Source organism: Ptychodera flava, chromosome 4 (assembly GCF_041260155.1).
Source record: "Ptychodera flava strain L36383 chromosome 4, AS_Pfla_20210202, whole genome shotgun sequence".
NCBI classification, from domain to species: Eukaryota; Metazoa; Hemichordata; class Enteropneusta; family Ptychoderidae; genus Ptychodera; species Ptychodera flava.
The window spans coordinates 43,549,778-43,570,123 of NC_091931.1; the positions used below are offsets into that span (position 1 = coordinate 43,549,778).

Below are 20,346 nucleotides of genomic sequence, written 5' to 3' on the forward strand. Positions count from 1 at the left end.
CCATTAAGTTAGCATCATTACGCCATTTATTATGCCAAGAAAGATGAAGCCAAGACATTTTGCCCTCCCTGGTCTCAGCCAGAAATGGTTATACCTTACCGAGTTTTTTCCCACGGAATGAAAACAAATGTACTTGGGCTGAGGCCCAAGTACAATAATAATAATAATAATAATAATAATAATAAAATAATAGAACGATTACTAGAACGATTACTAGAGGGTTTCGGACCCAATGGTCTCGAAACCCTAATAATCAAGCATACATTAATGCACACATTTACCTAATTTTGTATTTTGAAAAGCATTGTTCATAGTTTCATCATAGACTGCCATGTATAGTGAACAAACATTTTAGATGCAATTCAAAAATCAATTTCTTGTACACAAATGAACATGTTACTTCCCACTTGAAGCAAAGTACATTTAAATATACAGTTAAACGTGTTAAATATACAGATATAGAATGTTGTGTGGGGCAAAATTGTCAATATCTTGCCTGATAGACTCCATGTATTATGATTTGATATTTTTGGATGAAGCACTGTACCAGCCACATCTTGCCTTCTTATAGTTGCACAAAATATGGTGACCCTCCCTCAAATGTATGAAATACCATATCTCTTCAAAAATGTTTGCGTGATAAATCGCGACTCTCCCTCCAAAACCACCAGTCCTCCCCTCCGTAATTTTTACCTAACTTATACAAAAATTAACCAATTGTTATGTAAATTAGCCGACACTGTTTCAGTTATTCCTGGGGAGAATACTGCAGTGGTTAGGGGGGGGGTCCAACTCTTAGAGTGTCGGACAAGGGGGAGGGTCACATTTTAGACAGGGGGATTTACGGTACAGATGTGCGAGGAATTCCCCCGCCCCCCCCGTAATTACCAAAGGCTCCCTTACCTTCATTATCTTAACAAGACTGTCGACAGTCCCTTGCACATACGACGGTCGGGGGAATCGCAAGCGTAGCGCCGAAGGCACCAGTGAAAGACAGAAAAGGCACAAGGGACTGTCGACAGTCTGTATCTCAGCTTCAAACTAACATAACTGTACGTAAACATAACGGATGGTGTATACACATCTATATTGACGAAAGACTAGAAGTATATATGCAAGTTTTTGAAAAGCCTCATAATAAACAGATATTAAACTAAAATATGACCACTTACATTTAACACCTACATCATCCAATTGAACAAATTAATGACGAATGTCATCGTCTGGCATGTCGTATTCACAGTTTTTCTTGTACTATGACCTTTTAAAAAATGAATTGAAATTAAACGTGAAGATTTAGTGAAAAGTGAAAATTTTACCCGACACCTGTTCTGTCCTCTCCAGAGTAAATATACTGCTACACAATAATAAAAGTGCATTTTCTTAAACAGAATATCACACACGAGTTGTTTTAGACGTTGATTCTTTCTCAGAATCAACTAATTCCAAAGCATAGATACCGGTGCGATGCTGTGGCAAGGCTGGACCCCAGTCAGCGGTCGGTGACGTCAGGTACTTCATTTTCTGTAGGTGAGTAGAGATACAAATATATTACCAAGATGATTATTGTCAGTAGCATGCAAGTAATGAACTTTACTTATCGTCAAGCAACAGTAGAGTTATTGGGTATTCAGCTAAAGTTACCTGCCTTAAGCTTATTTGTCCCTTCATTTTATACAAACACCTTTTAGATATTGAAATACAACTTGTTTGTTGAAGTTGACCAACTTCATGAATGTTTTGAAATCCTTCGCCAATGTTCTTCCGTATGCATACCACCGGGACTCTCGCTGTTAGAAACACACATCTACTTCAAACTTTGCACGCACTAGTATTTCTTGATAACATCGTCTATTCTTACCTGCAAAAATCCATGTCCACTGGCATCGAAGTAATATTGCAAAATTATGAACAACGGTATCATGGAAACTGAGGCTGCTGTTATCAACCAGCCGATGATCTCACTCCATTTAGGGTAGGTATACGACCCATAATGCACTGGGGTATAGTCAATCAATGCAAATATCATAATGGCCTAATCAAAAGATAGATTAAAATTAATATTGACGTCCGTCCATCCATTTGGGCGGAGTGTCTTATCCTTTGCTAAACAACCTGAGCTGCTATGACATTTAAAAAAGAACCTGAGCTGTCGTCACTGTGTTATTTAACAAAGAGACATATGATTGATGACGCTCAAGTAATCCTGTTCTTATTCGCTGGCGTCACACTGCCAGTAGAAATTATAGCTAATTTTTTTAGGATTAGTTCCGCATTCCGCCGAGTGCTTAAGTATCATCGCGATATCTGGGTGCAGGAAGGGAGCAAATCAGTCTTTGATCGGTAAAAGCATAGGCTTTTAATATTTCTATGATTTTGGATAAAACTCACCATTTATAGAAATTTGAAACACCCAGTCGACTGTTGTAAATAAAACGTTACAGGGTTTGCCGGCATATTGTCCTCTCCGACTCGAAACTACGAAAATATGAATAGCGTTCTCGTGGATTTGGCCATTAATTGTACAACATTGAAAAAATTGACTTACCAACAATACGGCAGGTACAAAGAAAGACCAACAGATCGTAAAATATGGCCACAGAATCGGCCGAAAGCCTAACATCATATCGATATCTCTCCAGAACCGCCGAACTCCTGAAAGGTATAACGGAGCATGTGGAAATGACTGCATTGGTACCTTTGCAAGTATTTCTTTTCAGTGCAGCACTTTAGACAGACGTAAGTATTGTAGTAAACTTGCCTATTCTGAAGCAAATGATATCGGGCGTAGGTCATCATTTTGTCATAGGCGAACTGTGAGTCCCACAGTAAATTATATATAGTGCGGCATTGGTAGACAGTAGCAAAGTTTCACGTTACCAAAGCTGATTCTTGGTGAAATGTTAATTAAAATGTGTTACATAATTATGTGTTTTCGCCCACAAACTACTTTAAATTGTTTTTCATTTAGGGTGAAAAATTAGACCCTCAGCTCTGAGCGTCAAAACAGTACATGTTTTCGAAATAAAATTCCGTAATTTGCACGATATATATAGTACAAAATCTGAGCTGGTCAGAGCGAAAGCAATCCTGTTTTGGCAAAAAAATGACTTGTGCTAACACATCATTTTGAAGTTGTCTTGCTAAAAACGACACAATTACCAAGAACTGTTTCCATTTTAAAACGAATATTGCCGGACGAAAATGAGTCTTATCAATATTTCCTGACCGAAACCTTTGAAACGGACACAGAGGGCGCCTGCCTCAACCAGTACCAGGGCTGGTATAATGCATCGCCATTATTTTACGCTTGGTCAAATTTTCTGTAAAACCTTAACATCTTGACAGGGGCTAAACCACTCCGACTCCGATCATTACGCTGTATACCAATTGATCATTTTTCGCAGACTTTCAACTAGCACCTAATGAAGTCAAACTGATAAGAGTGAAGCCAAAGTTCGATTTAGCCGGTACCAAAATATGCCGTTGCACTAACCTGAGAAGAAACTGCCTTGGATTTTTGATGGTAAACTACTCGTTTGCAAACCGACATGCATAAGACCAACGACCTTCAATGTCCCCTTATATATGTCCTAGATAGGAACCCAAAGGTAAAAATAGATCTGCCCGCACAACTTCATCCTGCATAATTTTTCCGAAAAGTATCGTCTGGTGAAATGCGAAATTTCATTCGAAATTTGTTGTCTCGTATAACTTCTCTTCATAACCTGACAACATAGATGTATATTATGTTGTATGAGTTTGATATGAACCACAAACAAACAATACCACTCTCTGCCAAAATCATACGGTAACAGTGATACACATCGAAAATGGTGCCCTCACCTTCGAACCATTTATTACACAGTCTCTCTAACACGAAGAGAGACAATTTTTCTCGTCGCAAACTCCAACTTTGGGGTAGATTATTAGATACCTTGAACGTCAATGAGGACATACGATTATTTCCGCATTCCTCGATTTGACTTGTCTCTGAATTGGTTGACCATGCACACTTTTCACTGAGATTCAATTATACTTTTCAGTATGTAGCTTTTTGCAAAGGAGTAGGCAGTATACTTTGTATATTCCTTTGTTTATTAGCTATCTCCAAGGATCAAATGGACAATTTCTCACCGTAGATCCACGTGATTGCGATGGTCTCACAGACTCCAATCAACATTAATGATGCACCAAAGTTATACCAATCAACCAAATGTAATAGGTACATTCCACCCTAGAGAAACAATTTGCGAAAGTGTTCTTTAACTTTAGATGTAAACCTGTTCATCATTTGGATGTTGGAGATACAAAAAGTTAGTTGTCTTAATCTTATTGTTTTATAACTAACCACTGCCGTTAAGTATTGGGTCACGCTTTGGAAAACATATGACTTTATTACGAAACTTAGTGATTTGTATCACAGAGAAACATGAGACAGAGTGGCAACACTTGCATGCCTTTTGTTCCATGGTCGTCTCGGTAGACTATTGGCTTTTTATATTAAAATGAGCTTCAAAGGTGTTAAACTTTTTGGAGGCTTTGTTTGTATTGTGGTTGATAATTACACGAGATTATGCAAAAAATACGACGAGATGGCATCGTACTGCCAGTCGCGTAGCAACCATAGTTACTTTGTGAGCTCTCAGGCCAGAAACACTGCTTCACGCCACTCAAAACATAACACGCCAGCAGTTTCATAAACATGTCCTTCCTTGACGCACGTGTAAAAGACAGTATGACTGACCGTAAACCATTGAGTAAAACCAGACAGTATCGATAAAAGACTTTCAAATTTGGTTCAAACACACTCATTATATATTCATAAAAATATGAGAGGAATTTTTAAAACGGTAAAACTCACTTTTCTGAAGCTCAAAACACTCCCGTTTTCGCCAGCACGTCAATTCTGCTCAGCGCCACACGACAACAACAACACAAACTTTGCCGAACATACTTTCGCTTAACAATTGGCGAAAATCCGAAAATTACCGAAGGATTCATGGTCGGCACTCTTCGGAAAAGAGAGGCGAGAGCAACCTGAGGCGAGGCGAACATGGATGGGTTACGTAACCGCTTCACGCCTTAAACAATACCCGTTGCCACTCTATCTATGTTTCTCTATGTTTGTATTCACTGTGTCTCTTTGATCTGATACTATGCAGAAAATAAGCACATATTACCATGCCCTGTCCGTCGCATTTTAATTGGTCGAGCTGAACCTTGTTACCGACCACAAATACGCAATTACGGTTTGTTTATGTGCCCATGAATATAAATAATATCGTAAACATCGTAATTTTTCAGCTGAAACGTAAATTTTAATTTGTACGAATATTATAATCAATCACAAAATAAAATAGAACACTTGTGGGTCAAGTTAAGACACTTTTTTGAAGAAATCTTTCTGACAAGTTATGGGGCCCCGTTGTCGTTCGCGTGGGGAATTTTCGTAAATTTTGACGGTTTTTGGGGTTCGTTGATAATATAATGAAAATAACAGACTCCGCGCTGACCATTAACGTTTGTTTGTGGGCAAGGGCGAGAGGAAAGCCAAAAATTAACGGGCGAGGCTTGCCGAGCCCGTTAATTTGGCTTTCCTTGAGCCCGCACCCATAAATAAACGTTAATGGTCAGAGCGGAGTCTGTTATTTCTATTACATTATCAACGAACCGAAGAAAACAGTCAAACTTTGCGAAAATTTCCGGAGCGAACGACAACTGGGCCCCAGAACTGAGCAATACATGACGCACTGTCACGCGCGCTGTAAAAAATTGGCAAATCCCGAGATATTTTCAGAAAAAAAAGTATCTCAACTTGGCCTACAAGTGCTCCATTCTATTTTGTAAGCGATTATGATTTACTTTTGAGCTGTAAAGTTACGATACTTTTAGTTGTTAATCTTATTATTAATATTCACGGGCATGTAAACAGACCATTACTGTGTATTTGTGGTCAGTCACGTGGTTCAGCTCGACCAATCAAAATGCGACAGGCAGGGCATGGTAATATAATAAACATTACTGGTCAGCGCGTCGCCCGTTATTTCTATATTAGGTTGTAGAATGATTTGATCGATAAAACTAACTTGCTATGAGTACAAAAGACAGTCAAGATTGCTAAGGCCAAATGATACAAAAAGAAGCATTTACTGCTTTGACAATATTTAGCAGTTGGTTATTGCTGATCGGTTGAGGAAAGTTGTCAGAAAATCTGCAACCAAGAACTACAGTGTTCTTTACCGGCTAGGTGGGGCTAATTCCTTTAAATTTGTACCGGCAAAACGTGTTCTTGAGCTGTTATCAAAACAAATAAGATGAATTGTAATATTAAACCTTACGAAGACAATGTCTCTCTGTGGTGTATTGAAGGACGATGAGTCCTTCAGCATTTCTCTGTAGCTCTTTAGTAAACTAGAAGCCCTCAGCTGGTTTGCTGTGAAGCCGAAGGGTAAAAGTCATAGACAGTAAAGGTTCCCCTCTCTACTGTCTACGGTAAAAACCTATATGTGACTCACCTTAGTGACCAGGGGCAACCCAAGAAGGAAAAGACACAAACAGATGATGAACACGCAGAGTGTCTTCCTGCGACGTTGAGATGGAAACAGGTCCAAGAAGGCACATATCACCATTTCAATAGTTGCGAACTGATAAAACCATTAAAATAAACTTTAATATGCTGGTAACACAATCATTTCGCTCATTAAGCTCTCTCTCTCTCTCTCTCTCTCTCTCTCTCTCTCTCTCTCTCTCTCTCTCTCTCTCTCTCTCTCTCTCTCTCTCTATATATATATATATATATCATGGCCGATAAATTAGGAAGGATGTATATTTAGACATAACAACACTTGATTGGGCACCCGTACAGATATTTTTATGTCTATGTGTGAAAAAGAAAGACAGTTAGTCACTTCAAGGATTCGCACCATCATTGTATAGGTTTCAAGTCAGCGAAAATGTAACCATTGAAGCACTGAAGAACAGACGGAATGTGCAAACCGAAATTTTCTTACCATCGTGTCAAGGCCAAGTGTTATCAACATGAAGAAAAACAGGAATGACCAAAACTGTGAAACCGGTAGTCGGGACACCACTTCAGGATACACAACGAAAGCAAGCCCAGCTCCTGGTAATGAAGATTAAAATAGAATGTTTTCATCGTGCCTTACCAAATATTGCGTGTGCATTTGTTGTCTCTCCTTCCGCGCACACATACCTTAATCTAAGAATGAATGGTCAAATTATTATGAACCAAAGTTAAGGCAAATAAATGATCAGCTTTCTTTAAACGCTAGACAAGAATATAAACAATTGCTTTACCTTGCTCAACCACCTGGTCGATCGGTACTTTCAACTCATTAGCAATGAAGCCAATCGCAGAGAACACAACAAACCCTGCAAAGACGCTGGTGAGACCGTTGAGCAATGGAATCGCGATCGAGTCTCTACACAGAAGTAATACATTATGGTGTAAGAATAATGAAATGTGAGCTGTAAATGGACTGTCGTTCTGGGAAAACTAGCATTGTCAGCAGTGATTGGACTTTCGCGGGTTAAAGTTGGCTTTTGAAATAGCAAGAGCATGAAAAATCCATATTGAGCATGCATGAGTGCATGAGTGAGTGCTTCACGAACTCTACAAATTGTTGAGCGGTCTCAGTCAGAAAAATGTAACAACTTAGCCGGCTATTGAACCACTCTTTTTTGAGAGTGGGGATTTAGTCGAGCGGTTCTCTCTGTGGCCTCTCCGCTAGGCGACTGATGCCGTATGTTGTGGGTTCGAACCCGATTGAAAACTAGCCGTATTGTCTAAAATTGACATTGTGGTGAGGACTATTTCAAATGCTTTTATTGCACACTAGCAGAACTGATGGTAGACGAGAAGAAGATGTGTCGATCGAGGTAAGGCAGTCCCTTCCCTCACACGAGTGTGAGATTGTCCTCGCCCGATGGATATTCCTGTCTAAGATATTGTTTGCGCTTACTATTTTCGAAACACCTGACATCACTTCTTGGTCTTCTGGCCACAGGTCCATATATCTTTCTTTCATGAATATGACTTTGTTTGTGTACCGCCTGTTTCCTGTCTGTTCTGTGCTGTTTTGTGTCTATGTTTACAACTATTGTCTTACGAATTCTGAACTACTGTCATTGGATTATTGATTGGTATGATTGCGATTATTTTGCAGGAAGGTAATACAAAAATATGCAAACCGCCATTAAAACAAATCTGAGATAAACTGACTTTTAGATAGAGATTTGCAAAGGGGCTACTTACCTTAAGCAGTTGCTGTGGAACTTGTTGTAACTCGAAAGAGTTATAAGCCCCCCACCCCCAACACCGAGGCTGTACATAACCTGCGGTGCAGCGGCTCTCCATATCTTGGCGTTCAACAGAAGCTCCCAATTCGGTTGCATGTAGTATTTGATTCCTTCGCTTGCCCCAGGTAAGGTGACACCCCGAATGAGTAGTATGAGGAGACAAAGGTAGGGAAAGGTCGCGGTGAAGTAGACTACCTACAGTTGGTAGAAGATAGCATATACGAGAATCGTCAATCTAAGAATTTCTTCAGGGAAAATGCATGGTCCGGTCTGATGTTATTCTGTGGCATTTAAGTCAATTTTCGATGTATAATTTTTATAAAGAACAACTGAAAGATCAGCAATCAAATAATATATTACCTGTTTAAACAAATTAATATTAACTGTGTAAACCTTCTGAACACAAACAATGAAATGTATGTTTTGCACTAGTTGACTTTCATATCTGTTCGTTATTAATTAAATTGCTTTCTGTCAAAACAGTGCCTGACACAAGGTGTGGGCGTGGGACCCGGTTGTGCATTCAAAGAGCAGTTTTTTATTTGACAGAAAACTCCTCAATTGATATTGAAGAGAAATAGCCACAGCTAGTTTAATAATATACATTTTTTTTGATCACGTGGATTTACGCGATTAATTAATTCATTTTAACAGGTGATCGATTGTTTGATTGCTGATCTTTCAATCGTTTGGTATGTAACTTACTCGTCCAAAATTGACTTGCCATGTCATGTTTGCCATACAAAAACATTAGTGACAAATATCTCGAAAAAACTAAGGCTCTAATACCGAAATCATTAATTAACGTTCTGTAGGAAAATAAATGCACGAATAGCAATCCACCAAACCCATTCCAGCTATTCCCAGCAGTCACACTCAGTCGCTCATTACAACCAGTCCTTCACAAACCTCAGATGGCTTATAGTGCAGAACTTATGTATATATCGCAACAAACCTTGCCGGATGACTTGATACCTTTAAACAGACAGAAAAACACAGTAGCCCAAGCCAAAAACAGGCAAAGTGCGAGATCCCACCTGACAGGTCCTAGATTCTCGAGGCCGTTGCTGAGCTGTAGAACTTTATATCTGACATAAAAGAGAGAAATCAATAGTTATAGGTGCAAATATAAGCAACGTGATTGGATATTTGTCAGGGTCAACTGCGAAAGAGATGACACAAATGTATTCATAGTACATCTATGTATGCATGACCATTTCAAAAATGCAGAGAAAAAAGTAACGGAAACGCCATCGTACTATTTTGATTTACTTGATTTCGACATGATACGAGGAGCCATTTTGAAAAGATATGTGGCATCGCTGTGATTAAGTTGAAGATAACATGACATGATTATTTCTCTCTTTCGATAACAGAAGTGAAAAGAACTGACTCGGCAGTGGTTCTCAACCCTTTTATTCAGGACCATAGCATTTTGCATTTTCATTGCCTGGCTAGTTCCTCACATATCGAAAGTAAATTCTGGAGAAACCTTACAGAAATCTATGTTGAAAGAAAATGACAACGATTAAGCGGTAATCAATTCCTCACTTCTTTGAAGGACGATCAATCATAAATCAATACAAGCTCTGTTCTCTCATTGTTACTCGAAACGTTCGTAAATTACGGAAATAATTAAAAATCACGAAATATTAAAATTTGTAATGATCGATCGGAGATATACGAACGTTTTCGTTAACTTTGAACGATGATTTTTTGTAAGACTATGAATTCCGGGAAATGTTCTGTCATAGCCGTATCTTGTTTTTCAAAAATTACATATCTTGGTGCAAAGTTTATGGTAATTATCAAATGCTGTCAACTTCTTGAATGGACGATAGCAGCGGATCGAGAGAAGGGAGCGGATATTTACAAATACTTTAGATGGATGGTATCATCAGCTGGGGAAGAAACTGGGCTAAAACGACAACTTATGGTTAAAAAAGGGAAATAAGGAAACCGCCGAGAAGGGAACTAAAAACGAACCATGATCCGCGCCGTGGTTGAAGTAAGTACTGCAAAGTTTTTGTCTGTGCATGGAGGTAAATAGTAGGGAGACTCCATGGTATAAATAGAAGGTTGGCCAGGAAGTTTAGTCGGTCGATCATAGATTTACCATCTTGCAAGAAAGTCTCTCAGCAAATTTTATGAATACTGATAGATTTCTTCCAATGATGATACGAAACATGGACAATTCTGTGCACAGTCACACGCTGTTTTTTTTTATCCAGATCACAAAGTGACATTCGTCCTCAGCATTTAAAAAACATAAATGTCTCTCAAAAGAATACAGCAGTTTCAGTTTCTCACTTGTTCATTTAAATGAAAACATTTATGTTCCCTAAAATCGTTCATCATGGGTACCAGAATATTTTGTTAAAAACAGGGGGGTGTTCAGTTTTATATAGTTTGTACTTACTATCTTTTTTCGAACCAAATACGTTAATCTCTAAGAAAATGACAGGGAGAGCACAGAAGCTGTGTAAAATTAAAATAGTGTGATGCATTTCCTTGCTACATATCTCAAAAATTAAGATGGTAACATCATTGTTCTCATCAAATTTCTTGCCTACACACTGTTACTTTCACAATATTATGCATTTCAGAAAAACACAGATAATTTCCCGTAATAACAAATCTTAGAGTGAATGTTCGAAAGAATAAGATACGATGTTTTACAGATCGATGCGACTTATTTGAAATACAAAAATATTTGTATTTCGTCTAATAAAGGTCGAGCGGCCTAAAACAGGCGACGGTGATTGCAGTCGGGCGAAACGTTAACGATAGCTGAAAAACTTCTCTCTCAGAAAATGGTGATATTTGAGCAAGATGATTTTACCACCTCTGGCGAGGTTATCCAATTCCTCGATGATTTTCTCATCATCTTACATAAAGGCTTTTACACCTTATGGCACAAGACCACTAATTAATTTCCCAAAGGCCACCACAGTAGCGTTGAGCTTGATTTTCCTATTTTAAAACATTCAGCGGCACGAATCCTCTTAACAGGTGTTAGGTCAATGTCAGCTTGACTACTGATTAATTTTTCGTGTGGGCAAGTCCACGGAAATTTTGAGATACCGATGAAAATAGCGCCCCCAGTGGTGTTTTTGACAAAATTCAGGCTTATTGTTATGAATTCTATTAGCCCTAGAACTCCTCATATTACCACCAAATGCTTTAGCCATTATTCAAAACAGTCTGCATTTTGATTCAGGCAGAAAAATATCTTTACAAAAATTCTTGACGTTAAAGTTCAAACTAAACAAGCATCCATACAGATATCAAAACTTCAAGGTCTGCACTATTTTTCTTCCGAACTATCTTCGTGAATTAGTGGGCTTGTGCCTTATAGCGGTCACTGACTACAAATTGATAGAACATGCATGGTTTGCGCGATAAAGAAGAAATTTTGGATATGATATTGACACGAAAAGTTTGAATTCTATAAAGAACAATGAATTTAGTGTACACTTTTGTGAGATGTATTGGAGTATAACTAAATGAACAGACATGAGCATTAGATGCGACAGTTCATTAAAGCTTTGTCACTTATTAATAACTTGCTGTGACATCTGCACTGCAGCTTGCATGATCACTTCAAGAACCGGTACGTCGTTGATATTTATGACGGAATGATTTTAAAATCACCAAGCCATATCTAGAGTTTGACCGAAACCACGCTTTTAGCTGACAAATTATACAACTGGTGTTTCAAAAATGTGGCCTTCTTGCTCTCTCTCCCTTACCAGCCGACGCCAGGACCACATTATACAAGACACAACGGGACATACATGGGAGAAACTTTATGCCCTTTTAGTGTCTCTGAGCTTGTTTTATAAGAAATAAAACATCTATAGTTGCAAAGACTTTGATCTTAGTGTTCATGAGTAAGATTCCCGTTTTTTTAGCAACATAAATGATCTAAAAGAATGAACTAATGTAACGCACCATATAGTGGACTGGCAAGTGATCACAGATGTACTGTATACAGTTTAGGGGAACATACTAGATATCAATATGAGACGATGCATGCCTCACATTTTAATAAGTCCAAATATGAAAACCCAGAACAGAGACCCGTAAAGCTGCTCCAAAAGATATATCCATTGTCCTTAGTTACTAATAGTACGGTCAAATTCTACTGAAATCGCTCAACCTAAGTTCAGGTAACATACTTGAAATATTCTTCACTTGGGGGTTGCCTCTTCGTTACATTCAACGTAACGTTCATAGTGTCGAGGATATCCTGCGGTATATATAGCCCGTTCAGGATGGTTCCATTGGGTATAGGTGGGTAGCCACAGTCCGCGGTATTCCAGGTATTGTTGCAGCCCACCCAGGGTAAAATCCTCGCAAAAGAGGCAAACATGTAGTGGAAAGCATAGCAGATGATCACGTTATAACACGTAGCAGCAATGAGAGATATTATCACCATGGCGACTCCGACGCCTGCATAGTGATAATAGAAAATAAGATTATAGTGGTAATACAGAGGAAGATACAGGAAACAATGTACGTCGTTAATGTAAACATCGCAGCTTAACCTGTGTTTGATTCTGAGGACACAACGAGTATAGACTGCTACATAATACAAATTTCGGACCTGAAGCGACAATTCCTGTCCGCGATTCTCTGGTTTCAGATTGAGATTCTTTCAGACCAACGACAACAAAGAAGCAATCGATTCAAACTTTAAAAAACAATGTTGTAAGTAGTAATAGAATCTTGGATACTGGGATGGATCCAAAAATGACCCGAAATGGCTACAAAAAGCACACTCCTTTCCTCTGCTGACTGACTGCTAATACTACTAACCTGTTTATGAACTCACGGAGGCACGCACAGTAAACCGATATTATTGTGACGTTTACTGAATCAATTTTATCATTTAATCCGCAATGTCTCATGTATCATTCTAGAGGCGGACTAAATCCTTCCTGTATTTGAATTTCTAGTGCCTTATGAAATATGTTCTGAATAAGATCTGGGGCAGAGACTGTCGTGGCTTTTTCTTGTATTTGAGTAAGCGACTGTTCGTACTGAATATAGTAGTGTTTATACTTCTCCCGCCTCTTTGCTACTCCTGTTTTTCCTTGTATTACATCATAACACACACCAGGTATTGGAGTTAAGGTTATCAGTACTGGAACTGTTGGAAAAGCTGCTATGACAGCAAAACTTACAAGAATTCCCGTAGTTATATTAAGAATCATATCAATTCTCCCCATTAATTTATAACTGCGACGATGAGCAGAACCAGTTCTTTCAATGTAGTCGACCAACTGTTCAACACTTTCAACAACTGAGATGTGCATTTTTGCAAATATGATATATGTATAATTGAAATAATATAGAGATCAAACACAATATGGCAGAAGGAGAAGGAGGAGAAGAAAATATGGAACTCCAGGATTATCTTGATAAATCAAATTTGGATGATGATGATGATTGATGATGATGATGATGATGATGATGGTGATGATTATGCTAAAACGTCTTTTATCAACCAGTTTCTGGCTGGCAGCTCACACGACAGCCCACGGGTGGATCGGTTAACTGAACAGAAAGTAGAACTTACAGAGCAAATGGTTGATGAATTCTTAAAAGAGAAGAATATTACTGATCCGTCAGCAAGAGACTTTTTGCTTTTGGGTGCTGAGATTAAGGATGGAAATCTGTATTATAAAGACATCAGGCTTTTTCAAAAGAGAGAGGAGGTCGATTTTTAGTGCTCTCCCCAATGAAAGGTAAAGGAGCTCCTGAATTAAAAAGAAAAGTATTTGGTGGGGTGACTCAAGGGGCGCAGAGCCCGACCATATAGTTCTACATTGCGTTCTGAAGACGTGTTTCGATTGAGAGTGCCGGCCGAGGAGCTGACACCCAGTGACATGGGACGACTCAGAGATGAACTAACACTCTTACGACATGACTCTAGCGGTAATGAACATAAAATACAAGCTATTGAAAATGGAATCGATGAATGGAATAATCTAAACCCTGACTATAGAGCTTTTGTTGATGAATTCGAGATGGCGAATATGCTTCTTAACAAGCTTTACAATGAAAAAGATAAAATTCTGTTAGAGCAGACAGACGGAAATTACACCTGCACTCAGAACAAGACTAGCTAAAATTAATAATCAAATTGAAGTGCAACGTGACCTTATCAGTGGGGCACGTGCAAGACAGGCACAGACTAGGTCTCTTCGTTATGTAATTTCCAATCCAGAATTGTCACTGAAACTGTAGCCGACAGAGTTATTTAAACAATCGCTGCATTACTTACTGCCGTTGGAATGACAATACCAACAATTGCCCTTGCTGTGACTGAAGGGCGGTCCCCCCGCTCAGCTAACCCAGGCAAAAAATGGTGGTTTAGGCGACAGCCCACCCAAAGTATACACAAAAGCACAGGAAATTATCAGGCAGTTTGGTGAATGGTTAAATACACTAGCTGCAAAAAATGCTGCTGCAATACCTGGTTTAATTGGATCCCTTATAATTAAAAACAGCAGAATCAGTGGTCGGGTTCGTTGGAGAACAGCTATGCATATTTTTGACAGGTTTAACATTAGTCATAGTAAATAAAATTATGCATTGATAAACACAGGCATGTTCGGCGAAAAGAATATTGTAAAGTTTCTTTCTAAATATAAGTGATGTGGCCGATGCATATGTTAATGTCGCTGACGATAATTTACTTTATGATGTATATAATACGAAATATGCTATTTCATTGACTCATCCCTTCAGCACAGGCCATGGGGTCACGTATCCATTGTCGTTAGGTAGTCATATCGAATGGGGAATTACGCTTATACGCTCGACTCCCAATTAATTGTCAATGAAAATGGCGACACAGCCGATTACAAATTAACAAACATTCAGATGGAGTAGGAAACAATTAAGGATGATGTCCCCGCGAGAGATACAGCCGGGTATTACAACCATGGTAAGAGTTTTCTGTACGAACATGTGCAACACTTTAGAACGATCCCATTCAATGAATCGGACACGATTATAAATGAAAATGTTAATGTACCATGAGAGCATGAGAGGCATATTAGTACTCTTCACTAAAGATCAGAATCAGTCAGAACTGAAAAGCGAAATTTTCATAAATCCATCCGTTGAATCTATTTCTGTAACGATTGAGGGTATCGCGAATAAAATATGCGCACAGAAGATGACACCGAGACATTTTTGGTATTAAACACGTCTGTATTTTGCAGAAGATAAAGATTGGTGTGAAATTGATATGGATGAAGTCAGTTATTTGAAGGATAAATTCTGTCTTTTTATTGATCAGCGTAGCTTTAAAGATATTGAATTTCATTAAAATGGATTAAGGGTAATTAATACAATAGATGGTGTACAAATTCGAAAAAAAGATACATCAGTTAAGAGTGGCGCCGACGCCCACGATGACAAAATATTTGTTCAGGTTTATGTTATCAGCGATGCAATGGTCGCTGTTGAGAATAGTATACTACAGTCTATACTATTTTAGTTAGCCTGATTTTTCAACCCACCAAATCGGCCTAGTTTCTGCCAGCCATTTGCATGTGACTGGATCATATAACTGTACACGTTTGATATCATCGGGCGCCATCATTATTTTACTACACCTTTCACTCCTCATCTCACCGGCTCTCCTTACAAACTGTAGGAAACGTGCCTCCTAGGGTTCCTGTTTATTTTCAAACAGATCCTTATAATCTTCAAATTTAAGGTGCTTACGAACACAAACATCTTTTTACCCCTTTTTTCGTGATAGAAGATTGGGTTCGAATAGCATACACTTTCTAATACCACCTCGAATTGCACTCTGAACAAAAGTCATCTGCTTCTCGTCCTGAACGAGTTTAAACTTAGTGCCCGTGAAAAGTAACATGGCATCAAATGTCAGACCGGGCGTCGACATATAAATGTGCCGGGTCTAGCTTATACACTCGTAAACATGTGTCACGGAAATTTTCAAATATATTCGCAAGAACGAGGACATCGGTCTCACAATAAAATTCCAAATAATCCTTCAGAGTCTTACATTTCACTTCATCCCAGACCTTCATCGCATGTTTATAATCAGTCTCAGAGATCTCTTCTTCTGTCAGTTCGTTGTAAAATTTTCTCTCTCTCTGGAAGGCAATCTTCTTCCAATCGCTTGGGAGAGTCTAAATATTCGTACGGGAAGAAACCCTTTGCCCACAGAATCTCTGGATAGGAAAGTGGTATCATCCATCCATCCTCTGGCACGGTCGCTGCTAACTTCGCGAGAGACCCAGACATTAGTTGGGCACTCTTTGTAAACTTTATCGAAAAGAAACGTTTCACTGCCTGCCTCTTCTTCTTATCAGCGCCCCCACAACAATTAAGCCACTAAAATGAAATGTTTTCATGAGACACATAAGTCCATTGGCATTTTTAGCTATGATTTTAGGCTCTGGGAGCCGCTCCCACCCTCATCTAGTTTGTGTAACTTTTTTATAATAAAACAATCATCATACCCCTTGAATTTTCGAAAATGCTGGTTTAGGGGCCCGCTTTACCATTGCTATCAGTGTTAAAACAGGAATGAGCTCTCGTCCAATCAGAATTTTGTTGAACTATATCAATGCATGTAGCAAAAAAATCATGAAATCTTTTAAACTTAAAATCTAAAATATTTTATTTGTTTGTTTGTTGCTCCCTCGCTTCTGATACACTTGAGCAAGGTCGTAAGATATTTCTTTTGAGTGGGCAAACGGGCTTAAGCTAAGCTTTGACACATGAGATAGGTAAACTTTTGAAGAGTTCATTCCAAGATACACACATTTCATCGAGTGGCGGGATCTTTGGAACCATATTTAGGGTTGATTGGAAAAATTAATTCTAGATTGTCTACATGTATAACAGGATCTTCATATTCTCCAAATTTGAACTTCAGAAATTTAACGCCTCCCTCAATAATTTTAAGTTTGTCGCCACTTTACAGTAGTCTTATCGCATCTGAAATAGAGAGGATTGTCATTGTTTTATCATAATATATCTACACTAAAAATAATTTCAAAAAGAAAATATTCAATGATATAGATATCACAAAAATGCCAGTCATATTTATAAATGGACCAACTGGAAGTGGTAAGAGTTATGATGCGATAAATTTGGCGGTGGCCTGCGATTCTTTCTTTCATGTACCAGAATTTGATGACTTTTCTAGAACCAATGCGGACTTTTATGACGGAAAAAAAAAGCAAGCGATGATTTTCAGAATAAGTTTTTAGAACTTACTTTAGTTTACAATGCGCTGCAGGAGCTGCCGTGAAGGCTGGCGTAGAAGCTGGTGCCAAAGGTGGGTGCGGCGCAAACTACATTATTTGTGACTTAAGCATAATTCAACACCTGACTTTTTCTCGAACTAGGGGCGTTGCCATGTCAGAAAAAAACAATCAGGAATCAGTATTTGATGATTTAGACAGTTTTATTATCATACACGGAAAAATGTCTTGGGAATATTGCAGGCAAAATATTCTGAGTCGAGCAAGACCATATGAAATAGGAAGGTCTGTTCTAAAAAATCTAAAAAAGATACATCAGAAGTTCAAATGCACGTTCTTAGAAATTTGTAATGACTATAGACTTCCATATTTGATAATAAGTTGGGCCCCACGTACATGATAAATACCTGGCCAGGCGGATTATAAACCTCCACTTTCAAGAAATAAGGACCTGCTCCGTGGTACTTATTGAATAACTTTCGTAGTTACTTGTCCAAGTACCAGGATGGTACTTAGTATTAATAAGCAGAGCTGGCGGAGCTGTTTGCGGAGCTTTTAAGCGGAGCTTAATACATTTTCCTCTGGCTCCCAACTATTAAAGCTTTCTGGATAGCCTTTCCATTTTATTAGATAGTATTTCTTTCCTTTTACTTTTTTTCCTTCAGAATTCGCTCGACTCTGTACAGCTCTCAATCGGTGGTTCTGTCAGAATTCTATGCAGTTCATCAGAGTAGAAAGTGCAGAGTACTTCCTCTCCATTCAGGTCTTTTTTCTTGTAAACGGGCGGCATCTGCAGTCAAGCTGAATAGATAACTTTTGTAACTATAAGGATCTCCTCTGTCCAGTTTGTTAAATACCGTTTCTATAAAATGCCCTTGTATTTGCTAATTCGGACATATTCTCCTGGCTTGAACACAGTGGCGGCACCCGCGGCCACCATCACATGACCGTATAATGTATAAAATGCCTGCCAATCATTGTCTTCTGTTACGTCGATGGGTTTCATTTTGATACTTCCAAGTACGGTGTTGCCGTAGTTCTCGAGAAGTTGTGATAGAATTTGTACCCACTGATGTGTCTGTTTGTGAGTGAAGTTTTCCACATTAGGGTCTTCAAAATACGATTGAATCGTTCCACACCACTGATTTTTTTTGTCACTGTAGGTATGAAACCAATGTATGCCCGACTCCTCAAGCCATTTCTGCATTTTCTGGTCAGTGAATTTCCGCCCCTCATCTGTCTGAAGTATGTCGGGTTTGTGGCTGCCACTTTCATGAATTATGTCATTTAGCGCCTCTAAAGTGTCATCCGCTGTTTTTGACCTTATCGGCCTGGCCCATGCATATTTACTGAGCACATCGATTACTGTCAGCATATATCAAATGCCCTTAGGGGTGGACCATTTGATATCCTGGGGGGGGGGCTTGGAAGATTTGGGGAAAAAAAAAGATGCCAGGTGGAGTTGCTCGAAAAAAAATTCTGGCTTTAAGTGGCTGATGGAAAAACAATTATGGACTATTGCGACTCGGAAAAAAAATCTTGGCAATTGTTCGATGCACACTGCAGCATCAATAAAAATCAAGCAGCAGCTCTGGAGTTTTATAAAGCATAAACCATTTCAAGCTTGAGGAACAATAACTGAATATGAGCAATTGTACAGTATACATGACCTTCTGATTAGAGGAAGTATGCTGAAATTGAAATTGCTCACCAGTGTTTTCCAGAAATGTGTAAATCTGAATGTATGGATTTTGTCAAAATACCACAAGAAGAGAGACAGCCTGCAAACATTTTACTATTATCGTTTGCGTATAGAAAACTCATAACAATGATAAAATGCGTAGAGACTCAATTCAATGCGTAATATTATTACGCATTGGATCGACTCTCTACACATTTTTTCATTGTTATGAGTTTTCTATATACGCATGTTTTATTCGTAAATGCGAACACTGTTATAGTGAATTATCTTACCAATGTTTTTCTTAACAAAAGCGAATGTGTTTAATTAGAATTGAATGACTTTGATGGTTTTGGGGAAACTACTATGTGGTAATGAAGAATGGGAAATGAGCAATGAAATGAGCAGACAGCAGGTGATTTAAGATTAAATGTTACATCTTCACTGCAAATAAAACCATAAGTGTGTCATAAATAATACAAACAAAACAAAATCATGTTTGTTTGTTTTGTTGTATGTGAGCCACGTCTAAGACACACAACAAAAGTACTGTTTCAGTCTGTAAATGTCACCTCAGATGCCACCAGAGAAAACCATTTCCACTCCAAAACTCATTTTTCGCCTTGCGAGAGGGGGACACCCCCCTCTCGCGCCGCTCTCCCCCCTCGTTCGCTACGCTCACTCGCCACTCAGTCGCTTCGCTCCCTCGCAGTCCACCCGTCTACTTTCTTAAATTACCCGGCTACTTTCAATGTAAGGACAACACTGACAAGTAAATGCCATAAATGTACATGATTTTACAAATATGTTTTTGTAAAGTGAATCAAAAATGTACATGTATTTACATATCTTTATTAGTTTCTTGAATATAGTCTGTGTGCGATAGAACAGCATCTAGTTACTGGCTGTGAAAAACCAAGCAAACAAACATTGCACCGAAATTTGGTAAAAAAAAATATATCTCGAAGAAGGAAAGTGAAAAAAAAAGTTGCCAGCATATGCCCTGTAGAAAAAAAATAATTCATGGTGAAGCACGTGGGAAAAAAAATAATGGCTCTCCACCAATCTTCCAAGCCCCCC

The 20,346-nt window shown here is 38.6% G+C and overlaps 1 protein-coding gene across 2 annotated transcripts in view; it reads right to left on the bottom strand.

Annotated features, from left to right (window-relative positions):
- The window catches only part of LOC139131856 (sodium- and chloride-dependent glycine transporter 2-like), a 29,230-nt gene continuing 8,884 nt past the window's right edge, over positions 1 to 20,346 (bottom strand). For both annotated transcript variants that reach the window (XM_070698147.1, XM_070698148.1), the window contains exons 5-14: positions 12,504 to 12,777; positions 9,278 to 9,410; positions 8,279 to 8,517; positions 7,321 to 7,445; positions 7,014 to 7,126; positions 6,519 to 6,647; positions 4,138 to 4,237; positions 2,549 to 2,655; positions 1,862 to 2,035; positions 1 to 1,524 (exon numbers count right to left, since the gene is read on the bottom strand). In XM_070698147.1, the coding sequence (XP_070554248.1) occupies positions 1,396 to 1,524; positions 1,862 to 2,035; positions 2,549 to 2,655; positions 4,138 to 4,237; positions 6,519 to 6,647; positions 7,014 to 7,126; positions 7,321 to 7,445; positions 8,279 to 8,517; positions 9,278 to 9,410; positions 12,504 to 12,777 (1,523 nt within the window). In that variant the 3' untranslated portion in view covers positions 1 to 1,395. The remainder of the gene's footprint in view (positions 1,525 to 1,861; positions 2,036 to 2,548; positions 2,656 to 4,137; positions 4,238 to 6,518; positions 6,648 to 7,013; positions 7,127 to 7,320; positions 7,446 to 8,278; positions 8,518 to 9,277; positions 9,411 to 12,503; positions 12,778 to 20,346) is intronic.